The sequence below is a fragment of the Ambystoma mexicanum genome, chromosome 6q, assembly GCF_040938575.1.
Source record: "Ambystoma mexicanum isolate Mex_15411 chromosome 6q, UKY_AmexF1_1, whole genome shotgun sequence".
Taxonomy (NCBI): Eukaryota; Metazoa; Chordata; class Amphibia; order Caudata; family Ambystomatidae; genus Ambystoma; species Ambystoma mexicanum.
Window position 1 is genome coordinate 1,031,483,852 of NC_090937.1, and position 22,129 is coordinate 1,031,505,980.

Here is a 22,129-nt window from a genome sequence, read left to right on the forward strand (position 1 = left end):
AATCTAAATGCCAGACGCGGAATTATTTACTGTACACTGACATCCTGATTTTAATGGACCATACGCCAATAGGGTTGCAGCGTCAGTTGAATGCCTCGGAGCCATACGCCAAAAAGAATAACTTGATAAGTGTCCCCAAATCGAACATTCTAATTTTGTATAAGGACCCTGGAAAGGCAGGAGGACAATTCAAGTGGTCCATTTGTGGGACACCTTTAGAGAAAGTGAACTGTTATGTGTATCTGGGTTTCTCAATCTTCCCGAAAGAAAATAGAGCCTGGCGGCTCGCTGTAAAAGAACAAAAGATTACGGAGTTGGCCGCCCAGGTGCTCTTCCTAAACAATACATTTGAATACTTCTTGATTATTCCAGTACAAGAGTTCTATTGTAAGAAGGTGGTCCCGGTGTTGACGTATGGTGCTGAGACAAATTTTTGTTCCCTCAAAGGGCAATGGTGTAAACTCGAGGGAACATTCTGGAGGAAAGTTTGAATGTTGCCAGCTAGTGTTCCAGCTCTAGTTTTAAGGTACAAATTGGGTCTGGTGTTGTTGGAAGCGTTGGTTAAATGGAAAAATGTAAACTTCCTACGAAAGATCTTCCTGGCGGAAGAGCGATCGACCTGGGGGTTGTTAAAGTGTGGGCTAGGGTCAGTCTCCGGCCGGTCTCATAGAATAGCACCGCCAGTGTCTTGAAATATTAAGTGCCGTCGACTCCTCAGTGGAGTACCTATTCATGAATCCACTGAAAGTAAAAAAGAGAGTATGGAGGCTGACTGGATTGATACGATTATTCGTGTTAGGGACTACCATTTATTCACAGGTATGTAGTCAGTGTTACAATTTCGCCTGAATTTGTACCCTCCCAATGAAATCGTGGGTGCTCGAGGTGGAGTAAGTAGCAATTTAAGATCCTGTAGATTCTGTGAAATGGAAAACTCCTATAGCAACCATACAGCACAAACTTGTGGAACTCTCCCGACCCCTGCACACCCAATTGGTAGACAATCCATTTTTGTGGATTAGTCAAAGTAATTAATTAAATCAAATAATTATTTGAGCCTTCAATCCAACCCTATTTTTAGAGAGATTGTATGCCAACATTCCCATGATTGGATAAAAGAACTACTTGGATTGAATTTCCATGAGAGATATGCACACAGGTGATTATAGGATGAAGAATCATGACGGACAATAATGAATATAGTGATTGTATGATAAAGTTGATCACATGAAGAGTTACTAAATTACGATTAATTATTCATTGTAGCTAGTCATATGGGAAACTGTACTATATTCAATGTATGAAATTGTCTATCTAGGTTTGTGAAATTGTTAATGTGAAATCATTGAAAAAAACAATAGTTTTGATTTAATTGCAAATCATATATTATGTAATGTGAGTGATTGGTCCAGACACCAGATGAAGTAAAAATATTTGAATTGTTTTAACACATTCTTGAGTTCTTAAATAATTATTTGATTGAAAAATTGATTTAATTAATTACTTTGACTAATCCACAAAAATTGATTGTCTACACAATACCAATTGGGTGAGCAGGAGATGGGAGAGTTCCACAAGTGTGTGGACATCTGTTATATTACATTAAAACGATAGCTGAAGTTCTCCGCTTAACAGCAAAACCCAAAATTGCACAAAGAGCACACTGCAGTTCTCATTCAGACAAGGTACAGTCTGGAAACATGAGACAAATCCTTGATTGCACAGAAAGACCCCATTCTAAAAAAGAAACTTAATGGTCCAAAATGCATGGTATTTACACCACTCAATTCAAAATGACCTGCTTTCCATCATGGCTACTCTAGTGAGAAAAGGTATTGCATGGAGCCTGGAAGGAAATCCTTTTATCGTTCTGAACGATGAAACTAAAGATTGTAGCACAACGGAACAATTAGCTCTTGTTGTGAAGTACTTCCATCACAAAACTGTTTACAAATTATTTTTAAAGTTTTATAAAGCTGACTGACTTGATGCTGAGTCCTTAACCAAGTACATATTCACAGTACTAATGTGTCTATGTATGGATGAAAAGGAGTGTGTTGGTCAAGGTTATGATGATGCCTGTGTTATGAGTGATAGGAGAAATGGCGTGCAGGTACCTGTGCAAAAGGAGGTGCGCACAGCGCTCTGTTCATTGTATGAATCATTGATTTAAATATAGCAATTGTTGATACTGAGAAGAACGTACAGGTGTCTCCTGAATTTTGTTGGAAAAGAATTCGGTCAATTTATGCAATTTTTCCTGGGTGAGTGCTCAGTTATTTGTAGTTGTCAGCACGATTGCCACCTCTGTTGTGAACGTTGCAATAACCTGAATCTTTTTTTTTTTTTTTTTTTTTTTTTTTTTCTTCCTGCGGGTGTTTTTTAATTCTAGAATAATCACTAATGGTCCAATTTGTTGTTACTCTTTATATTTTATTACAATTCCACTTTACTCACATTAATTTCTCTCTACACCTGTTTCACCATATTTATTTTCCATGGTTCATCAGAGAATCATAAAGCATTATTTAATTTCCTCTCTTCAATGTGAGGTTTATTTCCTCTTTTCTATCTGTGTGTGATAGTTTAGTGATTGTTGTTACAAAAGGATGTTATTGTCCTCACAACGCCCGATCCGTGTTTGTGTAAAACTTAAAAGCTGTATGTTTTCTGAAGTGTTTCTGTTGTACACTCTATTTCTATGCATGTGCAAAAGGAAATGACTAAACGTCAGGCAGTACAGCTAAAGCCACTGAGTGCAAGCAGAATATTGACATGTCCATCTTGAGTCAAAGCTGTTGTGACACCAGAGCCTCTCTTGACAGAAGGAGCAACTTCAGAGGGCGCATTTGAGGCAAATATTATACACAAATCCATTGACTTCAGCTTCATTCTTTCATTGGTGCTATTTGAAAACCTACTGAAGAGGAGACAAACTCTCCAACATGTTGCAGACAACAGATTTAGATGTGGGGTCTGCTGCGCTTCTTGTACAAACGGCTATAGAAGAACTCGAAGTGTGCCATGAAAATCTCGCTGATGCTGCTTTCTCAAACTCTGAGGCAATAGCAGCAGTCTGGGCAGAAGCAAAATGACTGAGCAGCAAATGTAGGATAACCATACCAAATGATGGAGAGACTTAACCAACTTTCATAAAAAAGTACTGTTGTCTGCCTTTTCACTTGCACAGTTGCATTGTTATGGAAACAGTAGGTCAAAGACGGTACATAAACAAACATATTGTTGTCAGAAAATATTTTGTTCATGAAGTTCTGGACAGGATAATTTCAGACCTAAAATTGCGCTTTTTCAAGGACTCGTTGCAAATCATTGAAGCAATGCAGTCTCTGAATACCAAATCTGCACATTTTCTTATTATGAAAACTTAAGACCAATGGCTATTTATTATTGATGTAATCTTCATAATCTGGCAAATGAACTGCCACAAGCATTCACAACTTCGGAGAGAAAAAGCTTCTGATGCCATTGAAATCCAATTGTTGCAGTGCACCATGCTGCTCCATTTTTTGAATTGTACTGCATTTGCAAAATTTCATGTGTGCTACCAGTAAGCAGTGTATCTTGTGAACGAAGCTTCTCAGCACTTAGTTAATAAAGACATACCTATGCACAACAATGACAGAGGAGAAGACTGTCAGATTCTGGAACTTTAGGAATAGAGTTGCAACTTGCAGCCAAATTAAATATGGACCCGGTAAAAGATAGATTTGCAGCCATCAAAAGAATTGCCGCATAAACTTATACTAACGGGTTAGGATTGGAAAGGAAACATTCATTTATTATTTGTAAATCCAAAGGCTGCTTCAAAGTACTGACCTGTTCGTTTAAGCAGCAACCATGTAAACAATGACAGTTGAACTGCCTAATACTCTGATTTGTAACGTGCGAGTTTGATTCATAGTTAAGGAAGCGGTTAAAGTGGACATGGGTTTTCATTGCACACAGTGGATTTGTTTTTTGTATTTAAGAGATTTAGTAGTCACAAAAAGTGTACACAAAATATGTGCCCAAGGAAAAACTAACATATAAACAATTTGCAGACCAAATCACTTTAAAACATTTATTTGCTGACTTTTGAAACTGTTAACAGGAGCTTACCTCAGCAAGCTGTACATTTACTTGATGAAGATCTCTTCTCGGCTTTACATTATGCCAGTTTAGAAAAGGTTTAATCTGTTTGATGTAAACATCTCGATAATACAGATGTACTGTAAATTGGATTTATATAGGGTAACTTGCCATTTTGGCAGGTTATTGGTGCATAAATGCTTACTCCAACCCAATCAGCCATGTCAGCCCTTATTGGTTCGTCCACACCCCCAGTTCTGTTTTCCCCTGGTATGAACCCCCACACCCTCTATTAATGAGTTATAGATACACCACTGCATCCACGGTATAAAACCCCTGACCTTACCCATATATCCTCCTGTTATACCAAAGGATCTGGGACGAGCTGCCCACATAGGCGGGAGCGGAAAGTGTAAATACTCGGAGGAGGAAGATTAGGACTAGAAGATTACAATAAGAAATCTGTGATTGACCTTCACTTCTCCTTTCAACATTAGTACTTATTCATGAAGTACACCAAAGACTTTCAGTGTTATGCGGATGACACCCATCTCGTCTTCAGGCTCCTCTCAGCCACCTCCGTTCCTTCTCTCATACCAGATTGTCTGGCTGCAATTCAGGAATGGTGTGCCGCCAATGATCACTGCCTTAATGCCAGTAAGACTGAGATCCTCCTCATCTGGACACCTGCTCTTTCCTCTCTCTCTCTGCCCAACCTGGACCCTCTTCCTTCTCCTTCCTGTGAGGGTAAGAACCTTGGTGTCATCTTTGACTCCACCCTCTCCTTCTCTCCTCACAATTCTGACGTCTCTAAGAAGTCACACTATCAGCTGCACCTCCTCAGAGGTATTCTGCCTTTTCTCTCCCGCAGAAGCTCACTGTCTCCAGAACCCTGGTCCTCTCTAGGCTGAACTACTGCAACAGCCTCTTTCTAAATCTGCCTGTCTCTGCTCTTCAATCTTTACAGCCTATCCAGAACAGGACTGCAAGACTTGCCTCAAGCCCAAGGATCGTATCCCTCCAACTCTGAAATCTCTTCACTGGTCCCCCATGGCTGCAAGGATCAAGTTCAAGACCATTTTCATCATCCATAAGGCTTTTTGGGGCCTGGGACCGCACTACTTCCAACAATCTCTTCCTAAACATCTTCTTTCTTGAGCTCTCTGCTCATCCAACTCTGAGGGTCAGATGCTTCTCCAAGCAGAGAGTGGGGGGCAGATCTCTTTCTTCCCTGCCTCTCTCAAACCTTGAGCAGAACCACCTCCGGTTCCGGAAGCAACTCAAGAACTTCCTTTGCGCTTCTGCTTTCTCTCTTCCTCTCCCCTGCTGATGTTCCCTGATTGCTCTCTGCACTGGTCTCCTGGCCACCCACTGAACTCTGGCCCAGGCTCATGCATGTCAAGTTGCCCTCACACTGCCACTGTGCTCCCCCAGCACTTAAGGGTCTGTATCTGCCACCCTACAATCCTTTCTCGCTGCACTTATGAGCCACCATCTGGCAGCACTTACTGAGCTGCATGCCCTTCTCCCATCCCCGTTACCCCCTGGCACTTCTCCCCTCCCTCTTCCCCCTACTTGCGCAATCTGAATGACACAAGGCCTGTTAAGCTCATTGTGTTGACCTCCTTCTGTTTTCCCCCTCCTTGTCTTGTCACGCCTAGAAACAATTGTGCACAGGCGCGTTTATAAATTATCATATCACCTTCCGCTAAGGAATATTATGAAGGCTGTTTAGGAAGGAGATCTAGGGTCGATAGATGAGGTGAAGTGGAATAGATGGTGTCGGTTAACTAAAGCGGTCTCCCTCAATGCAGGTTTTAGGGTGATTCAATTGAAAGTGTTGAACCATTTAGACTACACCCCGGTCAGATTGGCCAAATTGTCCCGTGATGCAAGCAGCGACTTTCTGAAATGCAATGGGGCGCAGGCCGACTCCTTTCATATGTACTGTCTGTGCCCCCTAATTCTGGAGTTCTGTGGCAAGGTTGCAGGAATAATTGATACTATGCTTGATACTCCACATCCCTTTCACCGCTTGAATACCTAGTGGTGGACAAAGGACAAGTCTCTGTGATTACTCGACTTTCATGCCTAGTAGCAAAGGGGTGTATACTTAAATACTGGAAATCTTAATATTCCCCCCAGCAGCAACAAGTGGCTGCATAAATTATCAATGAAGGGGAGGAGGGTTATGTTTTACTGTATCATCCACATGTCGGTCCAAAGACCTTTGGAACCCGCTCAGGTTAAATCTGGCTCACGCCAGCAATGATTGTGCCAGAGGAGGGGGTTATGCCTCTGTATCAAATTGCTAATACCTCATGTGTTATAATTCTATTCCAACGTGTCACATTGAATGTTTTTGCTCGTCACTTTCTTTGTATGGCCCACTCAGTAGTGTCTTTATCTTAAGACCTTTTTGTTCCATGACTTTCTTATAAATGAAGGTGTTTTTTTTTTTTTCTAAGAAGAGATAAAATTGGAAATTATTGCTTGCAGTAAGTCAGGTAAAAAAAAAATACATGAGTACTATGGACTCAAAATGGGGATTTAGAGCACTATACCACCAGCCATAGCGCCCCAGGACCAAGTGGCAGTGACCTGAACATGGTTTGTGGTTATTCCGCAGATTTACTACGATTACCACCAAACTCATAATGAGATTCATTGTAGTTCTGTTCAATGTGTCTCCGTGCTGTCTGACAGTCGATGTCCTTTTTTGCCCCTGCAGGTTATTTGTGGACATGTGTAGTGTGAACATGGTGTCCTGCCTTTCCAGCATGGCTGGAGCCATCCGGACAATGTCGCGAGAGGGCTGGGCTATACTCCTTGTCTGCCACTCAAAGCCAGTGCGAGGATAGCATCTTTTGAGTGTTGATCTACAGGCATCCTAGGCAGAACCTGTGTTTTTTTTTTTCTTCTCTTTTTCTCCATACTGAATGGTTTGTGGTATTGAAGTTTTATTAGATTTCCAAAAGCGTCATTCTGAAATGTGGGAAAAGACTTCCTTTCCCATCCTGAGACACTTGTTGCACATGCACTGTGGTCATTTTGGAACAGGCAACCCATTTAGAGTGGAACATCCATGATTGTTCTCAATGAACCTCCTGCAGTGTTGCCATTCTGTTCCATATCTGGTTTTAACCTACTGGCTTCTTTCCTGGACTATTCTTCTAGGTGTGAGCCTTTTTTGTCTATTTGACTTTCTTTTTTCCCCTTTGTTTGATCTCCTAGTTAACAGACTTGTGGAACATTCTCTTTGGGTTGCCTTCTGGATTTTGGCTTTGTGACTTGGTACTCTTACCAAGTTTTGTTAGCCTTCACCGCCTTCTTGCTATTTTACTCCTACATATGGTTTATCCCAGTTTTTCTTGGTCTTACTCGGTTGTGTTTCTCTTTTACAGCCTCGTGAGGTCACTTGCATTTACCTCCCCATTTTTATTTGTATTTAGCCCCCCCAAGCATGGCTTTCCCGTTTTGGTTGTTGAGGGAGAGGGTGGTCGGTTGCAATCTGCCTCCCAGCGTCTGAGAACCGTGACCAGTGTAATTTTTCAAATCCGTTCATAGTTGGTCTACTGGGCTGTTAGTGATCTGTTTTTCAAACCTGGACCGCAGCCACTTGCAGCCGGCATATGTGTTTGGTTGCCCATTAAACCTGTCTGAGAGACTTAAACTTCATGGGCCTTTTGTTGTCTATTAAGCCGGAAATTGTGTTTATCTCATACACAATTGAAGTACATCTCAATTCGTTCTGTTCTGAAAAGGTCACAACAAGAGCTTGAGTTTACAATCTTGTATCTGATTTACAATATTTATCTACCGACCTGATTTTGTTTCCTAAGGCCATCTGGCTCACACAGCCTGTCTTATTGATTTTCGTGGTTAATAGAATTCAAATTTAACATATCCACTTGTATTTCAGTTCACCATTTATTTGATCGATTTTGTAAATGGAGGCAATACGTTTGTTAACCAATTATTTTAACGAACCGTTTGTCATCACCATATTGTATAAAATTGTGTTTTCCAAACGATGTTGATATATTCCATCCACCATTCTCTGCGTTCCATTTATGTAAAACTTAAACATGTTTTACAAAATCCAACACCGTTATTTCTAAATGGTATTACTCCATTCATTGACATTTAATGTCTAGTTAAGCCAGTGGTCTTCAAACTGTGGGGCTTGAAGAATGTCCTAGGAGGGTGGGGGTGAGGGTGGGTGGGGGAGGTGAGGCTCTTCCAAAAGGAAGTGTGGTGACTGCTTTTAATGGGAAATATAAGCAGATATGGCATTTAGGGTGGCCCAGCAACAATTATTTTACTTAATGGGGGAGCTTGTCAACAACATGTTTACTGAAAGGGGGGCTCAGCATGAAATAGTTTGAATAACAGAGTTAACCCATTGGGTTGGGATTTCTCTACCTAAAGCAATTGCTATACTTGATCATGCTTAATTTCATATCTATTTTGCAGTAAGAAAAAGAACAAAGACAAAAAAAGAAAAAGAGCAGAGGATGGTGAAGATAAGCTTGATGTCGTTGGTAAGCCCCTTTCCCTTTACTATTGGATTGAGTAGAACATGCCAATTCATGAAGATACCTATGTTGGTGCTTACACTTAGTATGGAAGAGGAGGTATGGTGGCTAAAGAGGTGTAGCCCTTGCATGAAAACAATTGGGTCCCAAAAAATGCAAAAGCCTTTTGCATGGATGGTATAAGAGAAGGCTTCAGGACGGTAGGTAAGATTTACTTATAAGCCCTTCCTAGTGACAGCACAAGTTTCTTTTGGATTCTGCACCACCTTCCCAAGAAAGATCAATGGTTTGGGCCGGCAGCCTATACCAGGCATGTCAAAATGGGCTAGCTTGGAGTCAAAAGCACTGCTTGCTAGCCACATAATTAAATCTAAATAGACAAAAAATGTAATGATACACAGTGACAGCTGGTGGGTTTTTAAAGTGGTTAGTGCAAGCGATTATTGCAAGCAAAGTTGGGGAAAAGATATTTCGTTTCAAAATAGGTTGAAATGGTGCCTTTGCAGCACCAATTTCAGGAGCAATTAACACATGAAATATTTCAATATTCAGATGCCAGAGTAACTGTGCACAGGAGCGTTTCATTACAGAAAATGCTTGTAGCCATACATAAAAAATAAAATAGCACCTCCGTAGAACGAAGTATGAATAGTAGACATCTATATTTGTAGCATATTGTGATGAATCCAATGGAGTCCTCACTGATTCCCCTGCAGTGACCTCCTCATGTGGCCAGGGGACGGCAGCCCCTTCCTGATCCTGTCCCTGGGGACGGTTGTATGAGGGCGTGTGATGCTGGAAATGCCTTCTGCAGGGACAGGGCCTCCTAGTCCTTGTCCTACCAATTCTTTGTATATGTTTTCCTTATGTTTTCTGCAACTGGGGTACAGCCTGGACCTCTGGCAGTGCAGCTCTTCATTTTATCTTTTGGTGAACATCCCACATGGATACCCTTATGACACACATGGGTGAGGGTACCCCTTTATACCCTCTGTGTGCCCTGGGCACCTGTGTGTTGCCCACGTAGCAGGTTAAGGGCTGGTGGCAGCTACATGCTGACTTTGTAGTGGCTCTGAGTGTCCTCCATTTTTGTGGTACCAAAGCCCTCCCATAGGAATCAAAGGATTCCTACATAAAGGCAAGATGGCCACTGCGGCCTCTCGGTTTCTATACCTTTTTTGTTTCCCAAAGTCCCGGGGAGCCCTGTCCCTTCCTCCTGAATGGCTGTTGGGTGGAAATGCCATATATGGCTCTTGGGCTGCCTCCTGTCAGACTGACTGGAGCCTTCTCAGCAGCCGTGTGTTGTGGGTACACCCTAAGGGTGGGACCTGTGTGAATGGAGTTTGGGTTCAACTCGCATTCTCTGTTGTGGGTGTCTGGTTTCTGTGTCTGACACACAATGAATGAGACATCCCTAACTGAAACTGACATGAATGCAGTGTACTAAGCTGAAAGGCTGGGTACTTGCCCAAAACCACATTCTTGTGAGCCTGATTGGCTGCCTGCATGCATGAATGCCCTTCTGTGTGATTGGCTGACTGAGCCTGGCTCAGCCAGAGTGAATTGGTAACAGATCTGTATATCTGGGATATTCTGGGATATCTCACTTAACAATTTGTTCAGATGCTAAGCTGAAGTCGAAGCTGAAGCAAGAAGAAGCTGTTCTTTGAAGCCCAGTTTGAGGAGAAGTCTGCTGCTGCATTTCTTCACTGTAATGCGATGTTGTGTCTCCCAAGGACAGATCCAGAGAGGACCTGCGAAGGAGACCTCTCCAAGGGCTACGAGGGACCATCTGCAAACTGCTATTCATCCGAAATGCCCCAGAAGCAAGTCCTGTGTGCCTGCCGTCCTGACAAGGGGTCTTCGTGAGTCCTGAAGCGGAGTGCCCGGACATCCTGAGTCGAAGTACATTGGTGTCACACAGGATCCAGAGGTGAGTTTCGTGACAGCTGGAAGCCGTTGTTGCCTACTACCCAGAATAATGGGTACCCTGGCATAGTATTGCTGGACAATCGGAGCTGCGGAAGTTCCAAACTGCCTAAGAACATTTCAGGAGGACATCCTCGCCATCATCACTGACCACTTTTTCCTGCTGGAGAGAGTCCAGAGTCGCTGAGTGCAGAGGACGGTCTGTCAGTGGGTTTCCTGCCACCAGAAGTTAACAAAGATGTCCCGAGTGTCCAGACTTGGTGCCGGTCTGAGGTCCACTCCAGTGGTCGAGTTAATGTCGCCAGCAGTCGCCCAGGGGTCTGTGTTGCGGCTGCAGCACGGAAGAAATGAAAGTGGCAAAACCGCAATATTCCGAAAGCTGACACCAAAAGTGACCTTTGCTCCTGTCGCCGCCAGAAGTCATCGAAGTGTCACAAGAGTCTTGCATTCATCTGCCAAGGCTTTAAGGAGCCCACAGCAAGTTTCATTTTCACAGGACTTCTGCTGTCGGAGAAATCATCCACCAAAGGAGAGCACCTCGAAAAGCCAAACTGCTGCACTTAAAGACATCATTCCATTTTCCTTCTTGGTCTCGCATCCCACTGGCTCGGGGTCCATCCTCGGAGGGAATCGTCGAGTGAAACCGAGAAACTCTGCCTCTTTGCCTGCCAAGACACCAAAGGTACTGTGACGAGGAAGAGCCTCTTCTAGCCTCGGGAGTCGTCCATTGGCCTCTCAGGTACTTTGGGGTGGTAGAACCTTTTAAAAGACAGCAGAAGGTTATTGAACATTATTGGACTGGGCTGTAAAAGAAAAGATAAGTTACTCCCTAATTTTTTTCGTTACAGGTTGCCCAGGTGTGGGGGGTGGGGCTGTCCTCGCACAGAATTGTGTATCTAATGGTTTCTGCCGCCTTTCACAACTAACCTGCCTTTCTTCCCTATTCTTTACTGGTACACCTCACTTTTAAACCTGTCTGCAGTTAGTGCTTTTCTTACTTACGTATTGCCTGGTACCACATAGAATGTATATATTTGCCATTCTTTGAATAAGTATCCCAAGTACAAAGTTTTGTGTGGGGGTGTGTGTGTGTATATGTATGTATATGTATATATATATATATATATATATATATATATATGTGTGTGTGTGTGTGTGTGTGTGTGTATATAATTTCTGAGGCTTGTGGAATCTGCTTAGATCACATGCTGTGCATAGGCCGACATCTAGTGGAAGCTGTGGAGTATTACAGTTTGTTTTTCGAAACTCGAAAATGGACGTCGACACACGGCGTGCCAGTAATACTATCCCTAGTGTGACATCCACTGTACCCATGATCCCTCACAAGTCTAGGACCCTCAGATTGTTTTTTTCCGCCATACTGGTCGGAAGCATCCCACAGAGTTCTCTGGCTTTAGCCATCATTTTGCAAAATATCATATTTTCCCATTTTCTCCATCCCAACGTCGAGTCACTGAAGTTCGATGCTCGACGCCGGCCCGGTGAAGAAAACAACCGTCGAGAGCTGCACGACGGACTTTGGGCCTTGAAAGGCCTCTGGCCTCGGCCCTGCAAGTAGGGAGAGTGGGGGGTGGTACATACTCTACACTATATATATATATATATATATATATATATATATATATATATATATATATATATATATATATATTTATATTTTCTTATATATTCCTACACACACTAGCCCGCTGCCACAAGGTGCGTGTGGAGGGTACCCCTTTCCAATTTTGCCCCAAGTGCAACCGCAAGTACCCTTGGGTTGACAGACATGCCACCTGTAACTTCTGCTTGCTGAGGGACTACCCCGAGACGAACTGCAGAGCGTGTAGTCGGTTTAAGCCGAAAACTCTAAAGGACCGTTTGATCAAACGTTGGGCCCACCACGTCAGGCAAAGAGAGACCATGGAAGCGGAGGGCGCCCTCAGTGATGGCAGCGACGCCGCGCTATCGGACGGCGAGGGCAACGTGGCGTCGAGAGACAACCAAGCGCAAGTCTCCGACCTCGGAAGGTTGTCCGGCAGGGCAACTATGGGGAACACCCCTGGCGACACGAGCGCTACCCATACCACTTCCACTAAACACTCGAAGTCCAACCGAGACTCGACGCGCGCATTGAGTTCCCGGAAAAGGCACACAGAGACCGGTCCACCAAATCGGTGTCCTCTGGGCGTTTGCGGTCAAGATTGCTGCATGACACCAGGCAACCATCCACTGTTGCAAAGAGTACCTCGCTCACTAAAGTAACGGAGGTTCGATCGTCGGAAGACGAAGCCGACCACCATTCCCAGGCCGCACTCCAGGAGTCGGCGTCAGCAGACCGCGTGACGGCTGCTCCCGTGTCCCGACCTCCACACTCTAAGGAAAGGAACACTACCCCCGAATCTCGACGCCAGACTTCGAAAAGCTCTGTAAAGGTGAAAACACCAGGGAAGCACTCTTCCACTCACGGGGAGGGGGGAAAGCAGCAGAAGATACATTCTCAGCCTTCTTCTGCACAACAGAAACATAAAGACAGGTCACAGTCTTCTGCAAAGATTTCCAAGACCCCTGCACAAGACCATAGGTCCAGTCAGGATATGGCAGGGAAATCCTCCCAGGAAAGGCTAATCCCCAGCTCCAAGGAATGGTCAAGTGAGGATATAGACGGAGTTATTTCTAGAATGTGATCCCTAGCAGACTTCTATGCCAAAAATCCAGAGCACTTCCTCTCCTATACCCCTGATGGGGCTACCCCCTCAGCGTCTAGGGACCCGTAACCCCCTGGTAAGAAACCTCGAGTTGAGGCGCCAACGCAAAGTCGGTCTTCTGACCCTTTCTACGTACAGCCATACTCTCAGTATGCTGAGGATCCATTACATGAGGATCCAGAATTGGTTTCGTTGGACGACCAAACTGGGATTGATGACTATGGGGATGACGAGGACCAAGAGGAGGACGAAGATGACCAAGAAGCCTACAGAGTAGACTCCCCAGTAGGCAAAGAACTTCTGCTTACCGACTCTCCTGTCGACAACCAACCTCTCTCAAATGAGGTTTTGTCTAGAGCGGCAGAACACTTCCGCATAGATACCCAGGGAGCACAGGAGGAGAGGGACTTTGCCGAGGAACTAGTGGAAGAAAAGAGACCCGTTGCCCAGGCCATCCCTATTCTCAAGTCTATACGAAGGAGAATAGACCCTTCCCTCAATCCCAGTCTCACCAGGGCAGTAAACCCCAGGATCGAAAAACACGCTGTACGTAAGTGGGCAACTGAAACCAGACTCGCTGTTAGTGACTAATACCCGAAAGAGGGCGGGAACGCCCCTATCATCGTCTGAAGCTCCCCCCGACAAGGAGAGCAAAATGACCTATGGGTTGGGAAGGAAGCTAGCCTCCACTTCCGCCTACCAAGCAAGGATTGCCAACTCCACCCTGCTGGCGAGTTACAACTGCCATCAGTGGGAAGAAGTTGCGGCACTCATCGACTCCGCCGCGGAACCTTTAAAAAGCCAGTTGGCACAGGTTGCATCGGAGGGAAGAGCCATGTCCGGTTGCATCCTTAAGGCAACCTTTGATGCAGCGGATACCGCAGGTAGACTGATAGCAGAGAGCACTGTTATCAAAAGGCATGCTTGGTTAAGACAATCTGGGTTTAAACCCGAGACACAAGCATCCTTTATAGACAAACCAGTGGAGCCTGATCTACTGTTTGGCAAGGCGGTAGAAGACGCATTAAAAAATGCCAAAGATGAGTACGAGACTCTCAAATCCCTGGGTCAGTTAACCAACAAACCCCCTAATCAAAGAGGGAATGGCAATTTTCATCGCCCACGCGGCCAAAATTCACAAAGGAGCTCCAACTATTCCCAGGGGCAGGGTACACCATGGAATAACAATCACCAGCAGTCTACCCAAAGTTATGGCAGGGGTAACAAAAGGGGACGTGGTAAGGGTAGAGGCAGCCCCAATAGAGGCGGCGGCACGCCTCCCGCAAAACAGTGACATTCCGTTCAGGGATCCTTCTCGCGCATCCCTAGTAGGGGGACGCATTTCCAACTTCACCCAAGTTTGGGAAGGGATCACATCAGACAGATGGGTGCTGTCCACAGGATACTGCATAGAAATGTTAGAGCGTCCCCGAAACCACCCTCCACGTCAAAAAGTACATTCCTTAGACCACCAGAAGATCCTCTTCGAAGAGATCGCCAATATTCTAGCAAAGGACGTGATAGAACTTGTCCCGGGACACCAGGTAAACAAGGGTATTTATTCAACTTACTTCCTTGAGCCAAAATAAAATTTGACAATGCGCCCAGTATTGGACTTCGTATGTCAAGCCCCAAAAATTTTGCATGATTACTCTCCAAGAGGTAATCCCCTCCTAAAAAAAAGGGGGATTACATGGCAACATTGGACATGAAAGATGCCTATTTTCATATTTCCATGTTCCCAGCGCACAGAAGATTCTTGTGCTTCAAGGTGGACAGTCAGCACTACCAGTTCAAGGTACTGGCCTTCGGTATAGCCTCAGCTCCAAGGGTATTCACCAAGGTACTGGCGGTGGCGGCGGCACACCTACGCAGGGAGGCAAACCCAGTGTACCCATACCTGGATGACTGGCTCATCACTGGGGAGAGCCCAGTAATTTGCAGATCAAACATTCAGAGAACTATCGACCTCCTCTTCCAATTGGGTTTCGCCATAAACGAGAAAGTCAAGTCTGGTGCCAAGCACCTCCAAACAGTTCCTATGAGCTGTCCTAAACACACAAGAGGGGTTGGCCTTTCCATCAGAGGAAAGAATTCGGAATATACTGCTGCAAATTCCGCTGTATCAGGCCGGTTGCCAGATAAGGGTGCGCAAAGCGATGCGTTTGCTGGGCATGATGGCGTCATGTATTTACCTGGACCCCCACGCGTGCCTGCGCATGCGTCCCATGCAAGAATGGTTGGCGAAACAGTGGTCTGTGGTCGGCAAGTGGTCAGTGGGACGATCTAGTGGTCGTTTCGCCAACACTTGTACAAAGTCTTCATTGGTGGACAAGAGAAAACCTGTCAAAGGGAAACCCTTTTATGATCCCGAGGTACAGGCTGTAGTCACAACAGACGCATCCCTGTCGGGGTGGGGAGCACACCTTCTCCACCACACAGCTTAGGGTCTCTGGTCTAACTCAGTGGCCAAGAATCATATCCATCTGCTAGAGCTTCTGGCAGTATTCAGAGCGCTTCAAGCGTTCGAGCCCTACCTGTTGAACCTGTCAGTGCAGATCCTGACAGCCAGCACAACAGCAATGTTTTACCTGAACAAGCAGGGAGGGACTCGGTCGCCAAATCTGTCCAAGCTTGCCCAGAAAATTTGGATATGGGCACTCAGATGGAACATCTACCTGTCGTCTCAACATGTTCCAGGGGATCTCAATTCTCTGGCGGACGCTTTGAGCAGAAATCCCCTCCCAGAAGAACACGAATGGTGTCTACACAGACAAATCGTAGAAGATCTCTTCTCTCAGTGGGGTTTCCCCACTATAGACCTATTTGCCACAAGCGAAAGCAGACAGTGCTCAGGATTCGCATCCAGGTTCCCCCAACCAGACTCCCAGGGGAACGCCCTGTGAATGAACTGGTCAGGGATGTTTGCGTACGCTTTTCCACCCCTCATCAGGAAGGTGGTCAACAAGATGCACAGGGAATCGATGACGCTCGTCCTAGTTGCTCCCATGTGGGTAAGGCAACCGTGGTTCCCCCACTTACGCAGACTAGCGGTGTGCGAACCCATCAAACTCCTGTGCTGGTACAACCTACTGTCCCAGCACCGAGGTCAGACGGTGCATCCTCAACCCAACTCAATGAACCTGGCAGCATGGCTCCTGAGGTCATAGTTTGGACATCTCAATTTACCTCAGAGATGCATGGACATCCTAAAAGAATCTAGCAAGCCAAACACGAGGCACTGCTACTTTGACAAATGGAAAAGATTTGTTATCTGGTGCCAGAATAAGCAAATCAACTGTTGTTTGCACTCCTTCCACTATTATCACCTACATGCTCCACCTGCTGGACGCAGGGTTGGTATTTAATTCACTGAAGGTACACCTGGCAGCTCTGTCAGCATACACCACCTCCCATAACAAGGTGTTGTGGTGGAAAGTACCAGTGGTTAAAGCCTTTATGGAAGGAGTAAGGCGACTTCACCCTCCAATTTCTAACCACCGTACACACCCTAGGTTCTCACCTAAGTTTATTTCTAAATTCCACGTTAACCAGTCAATCGAGCTTCCGACTTTCTTCCAAGACCCACAAAGCTCGGCTGAGGTGAAACTACACACCCTAGATGTGCGTAGGGCGGTCCTATAGTATGTAAACAAAACCAGACCGCTAAGGAAAACAGACCAACTGTGTCATGATGCCTACCCCCAGGCATCCGGACCAAGCCCATCAGCCCCGGGAGCAGGCATCTAGACATTTAGTAAAACCTCAGCAGCCCCGGCTAGGGGCTATCTGGGTTCAGTCCTGGCACCTAAGGCGCCAGTCTCATAGTCCTTACTTACCTCAGGCAGACGATGCTGCAAATGACTCCAATCCAACATGAAGCCTGAAAGGGACTATTTTTCTACAGGGACTATTTTTTACTCGGGTGTGGTTCTAGGGACTTCTTACCTGGGACTACTTTTGAGGCTATTTAAACCACGCCCGACCAGCAACATACGCTTTGCGTTATTCTGCATCCAGAAGCGTAACGCTCACCGTGCCTGCAGCCTGCATTCAGTCTTCTGCCACGCCCGCCTCGAATCCGGAGCTCCTAAAACAAAGAGGAAAGAAAGGGACAAGGTTAGAAAACAAACTTATTTCTATTCCACACCTGATTCTGGATCCATCTCGTCTCCGGACCTGTAAAGAACATCATTCTGCACGCGCCGCAACTCCAGCTGCAGCGCCGCGCCGTACTCACCAGTCTTCACAGCATCCTTCGGGTCGGCGCTGCCTCCATCATTTCTTCGCCGAACTTCGGCACCTAGGAGACAAAAGAAAACCACAAGGTGAGCCGAGGGAACCAACAAATATATAATTCTTACCACCATAGACTTACCTGATTTACCACCGGAGGCATTCTTTTGTGACTCGCCATATTTTCACGTGCTGCATCTGTAAAGAGAGACAAAACACGTTTTCCACATGCAACATTTACAGTACAGCGCCGGGTAATACAGACTCTTATCTGAGCGCCACAAGAGCATCTTTTCACAAGCCAGCTGCAAGACAGGAAAGGAAGGGGGGGGAACAAGAGTGAACATCGGACATATTGAACTATATGAACTTAATACTTACTGGTCCTCACCAGGAACCTCAGAGTCAATACTCTCCGGAACTCTCCCGAGCCTTCAAACCAGTGAAGTAACTGGAATCGACGCACCCCTGCAAATCCACGCAGGATGGAGAGCTCATCTTTCAAGAATATATGGTGAGATTGCTGTGAGGGCATTTCGGAGGTGATTAGTTGGGGAGGACTGTGGGGGTGCCATCACTTGAATCCACAAGTGGCTAAATCCATCCCTCCACTTGCAGGAGAATATTTCTACGGGTTAAGCAGACAAGATTAGGAGGGCAGATCCAGTCAGTCATCGCTGCACTACGCATCACGTGGGTGGAGACCGCAGCTGTCCGGGTCCGACCGACGCCCCTGTGGGAGCCAGGTGAGCGTAACAAACTGTTTGTCTCCGTAGCTACAGGCAAAGAGGGAGATCGCGTCTCTAAAGGTGCCATCTCTAAGTGAATTATAAATTGTATCAGCTGTGTTACTCCCTTTCTGAAACAAACTCTGCCTTTCACGCCAAGAGCCCACTCTACAAGAGGCATTGAGGCCCCTCAGGCTTTCGTTGCAAATGTACCCCTTGACACCATTTGCAAAGCAGCTACTTGGAGCTCTATTCACACTTTTACTCAGCACTACTGCATTGACACCCATTCCAAGACAGATACACAAGTGGGACAAGCAGTTCTAAGACATTTATTTGCTCATGACCCTTCTCATATCCCACCACCTTCTTCTAACACTGCTCGCTAATCTATGCACAGCATGTGATATAAGCAGATTCCACAAGCCTCAGAAGGGATACATTACTCACCGTAATCGTATTTCTGATGCTTGTATCTGCTTAGATTCACATGCGACCCACCCTTCCTCCTCTCTGAGAGAAGGCGTATGGATGCTTGTAGTCTTATTGCTATATGCTGCAGCTTCCTCTAGATGTCGGCCTATGCACAGCATGTGAATCTAAGCAGATACAAGCATCAGGGAATACGATTACGGTGAGATGTATACAGAATTGACGGAGGACAGAGAAGCCGTGCATGCACAGTTCTACAGCAGCACCATTCGGGTCGGAGGACACGGGAGGTATCTGTAAGGTAGGCGGTGCATATTGCACGTGTGACAATGTCTTCCACAAAGTCTGTACTAATAATGTACATATAATACAATATTCCCGGATCTCTGCAATTTGAAAGCTTTTGATGACATAGCATGTTATCCATCCAGTTATTAAATTCGGTGTCCTGAAATTTCGTGGTTAAAACACAGACTTTGCCGGAGGAAAAACAGGGCTTTTCTCCTCTTTTTGGGAAAAGCAATATTTTGCACAGTTTTCATACCAGATACGTTTTTACAGATATTGTTTAGTATGGTGGACAAGGAGCAAAGCAGAGATGCGGAGGCTTTCACTAAACGAGCGGAAGTATTAATCCAAGGAAAAGCATGCCACAAGTACAGACTGGCCAATCTAAATCAATACAACAGTCCATGGCATTACTGGAAAAATTGCATAAAAAAGAAACAAATAAATGGTGGGAAATTAAATCCTTGCAAAACTATATTGACAATAAACTGATACCAAGGGGTCTGAGAATTTTGACTATTCCAACATATGAAGACCCAGACCCTCAAATGCTACAGGAATGGGGAGAAGCCACAAATGAATGCTCTTTTAAAATGCTAACAACCTTGGTGAAATACGCCAAAAGTGACAGATCAAAGGCCCTGAAGGAAATAGAACTATTGGAATCAAGTGTATATATGGGTGCAGAATCTAAAACCGCTAATGAGCTTAAAGTACAGATGGATAAAAACATCAACAAGTATGAAGAAGAGATAAAGGAAAGGAAACAGGAAATTCTTACGTGACAGAGGACTATGCCCGTGGAAGGATTTACACCTTCTCTAAAAAATATGATTCCATCAAAAAGGGAATACAAAACCAAAAACGGAATTCGATCGCAGTTATATCAGATGAGGAATCGGAGATAGAAATGAGCGCAGGTTCATCCTCGGATATCTCGACCTCAACTGGTACGAATGAACCCCTGCCAAGATTGAATTCTTTAGAGGAGATGAAACTCCTGCACCAGGTCGGGAAGAACACGCAAGGCAGGAATCAGTCGAAATACACAAGAGGAAGAACAGACGGGGGAGAAGGGGCCAAGGCAAATCCAAAAAAGAGAGGCCAATCAGGAGCCCCGCAGACACGCTCTGGGAAGATCAAGAAACAGAAGCAATGATGATGACTCAAAACGCACAAGTCGTCAATTTGTCAGAAAGAATATTAACAGACGCAGAAATTCAAGTTTTGTCCAAAGGTTTATCTTTTTGTCTGACATCTAACTTTGATTATACGCAATGCAGAGTGGACTTACATCTATTCATTAGAAAAATAAGGCTGGCAAAATTCTTTGCAGCAGTAGACATCAACGATACATCCTGTCACTTAGAATTAGAAATACCATCGGCCCTTACCATTAGAGACATACCAGCTTTGCGCACTTTATCAGAATTACAAGCAGACAAAGATGAGACAGACATGAATACATCTGATTTGGAATGGTCCTCCAATGTACCGGGAAATCTCCTTACCAACATGCCAGCAACAAGCACTTTAAAGAAAAAATCCAGATTTATTCCCCCGACCAACAATATGGCACTCATAGACCTTTTGGAGGATTTAATCATAGACGACCTGAAGAAACTGGCCTCTGCCAAAAGGAAAATGTATCACAACATAACCTCAAAAGAACGCATAGCCATAAAGAATTTAAAACAAGATGGAACAATTGTTATACGGTCATCAGACAAGGGAGGAAATATTGTGATTTTGAAAACAGAAAATTATAAGCGAGAAGCATTACGTCAATTGAGACAACTGGATAATTATGAAAGGACTTTCCAATACTACCAATAATACACTTTTTACCAAAAATCCACAAATGCAAAAGAACACCACCGGGAAGGCCAATTGTGGCATCTATTGATTCTCTATTGGAGAACACGTCAAAATACCTAGATCAATTCCTGTTTCCATTTGTCCAGACACTGCCATCATACGTCAAGGATACATCTGATTTTCTCCAACAAGTCGATCTAATACCATGGAGACCGGGGTATTTACTAGTAACGTTGGATGTGATATCTCTATATACATGTATCAAACATCAAGAAGGAATGGAAGCCATCAAAAAATTTCTATCCAGCAAATCACTAAGTTTTAGAGACCATTCACAAATGTTATTGGACATGCTTTTCTTTTGTCTTACACATAATGACTTTATGTTTGACGGCCAACATTACAAACAACTGTGTGGTACAGCAATGGGCACGATGGTAGCACCAACATATGCGAACCTATTTATGGGAGCCTGGGAAGCAAAACTATTCTCAGAGAAAACATTATCAATACACACAAACAAGGTGATCCTTTGGCGCCGTTATATTGATGACTTATTTATATTATGGGATGGCAGTGAACAAGAATGGAAGGTTTTCTTTAACATATTGAACGCACATGATACCAATTTGAAATTCACCGAACAGCACGATCTTTTAGAGGTAATATTTTTGGATATTAAGTTCTTAGTAAAGAATGAAGTACTGACGACTGAAACTTATAGGAAACCAACAAGCACCAATTCACTGCTTCATGCCAAGAGTGCACATCCAAAATGCTTAAAAAATAGTATACCCTACGGCGAATTTTTAAGAATGAAAAGGAACTGTAGTGAAAATGAAACTTTTGAAAAAAATGCCAAAATCACAGCAAAGAATTTTATGGCAAGAGGTTACAAGAAATTGACTATCAATAGTGCGTTTAACCAATGCACGAAACAGACACGAGCTGAGATTTTCAGAAGAAATAAGGAGAAAAATAAATTGAAGCTACTGGAAACAAAACCTGACAATATACGCTTCATTACAACTTACAATAATGGGGCTAAAGACATTCAAAGAATTCTGGCCAAACGATGGGCGCTATTACAGAGAGATCCAGACATTGCAGGACATATTCAGAAGAATGCCAGTGTGACCTTCAGGAAAGCGAAATCGCTTCAATCAGAACTGAACTATCACCAAGCCTTTTCTCGACCCCGATACAGATATCAAATCAATGGCTATTAAGCAATCAGGGGGGTTTCTACAAATGTACCAAATGCAAGGCCTGTAAATATGGGGTGTCTTTGAAGAACTATATACATCCTCGAACTAAGAAGGAAGTGGCTATCAAGAAACAAATTACCTGTGTAACAATTTAT

The 22,129-nt window shown here is 44.5% G+C and overlaps 1 protein-coding gene across 1 annotated transcript in view; it reads left to right on the forward strand.

Moving 5' to 3' along the window:
* Positions 1-22,129, forward strand: part of FRG1 (FSHD region gene 1) — a 315,590-nt gene that overhangs the window by 8,847 nt on the left and 284,614 nt on the right. The window contains exon 2 of the mRNA XM_069631557.1: positions 8,566-8,633. Within this exon, the coding sequence (XP_069487658.1) occupies positions 8,566-8,633 (68 nt within the window). The remainder of the gene's footprint in view (positions 1-8,565; positions 8,634-22,129) is intronic.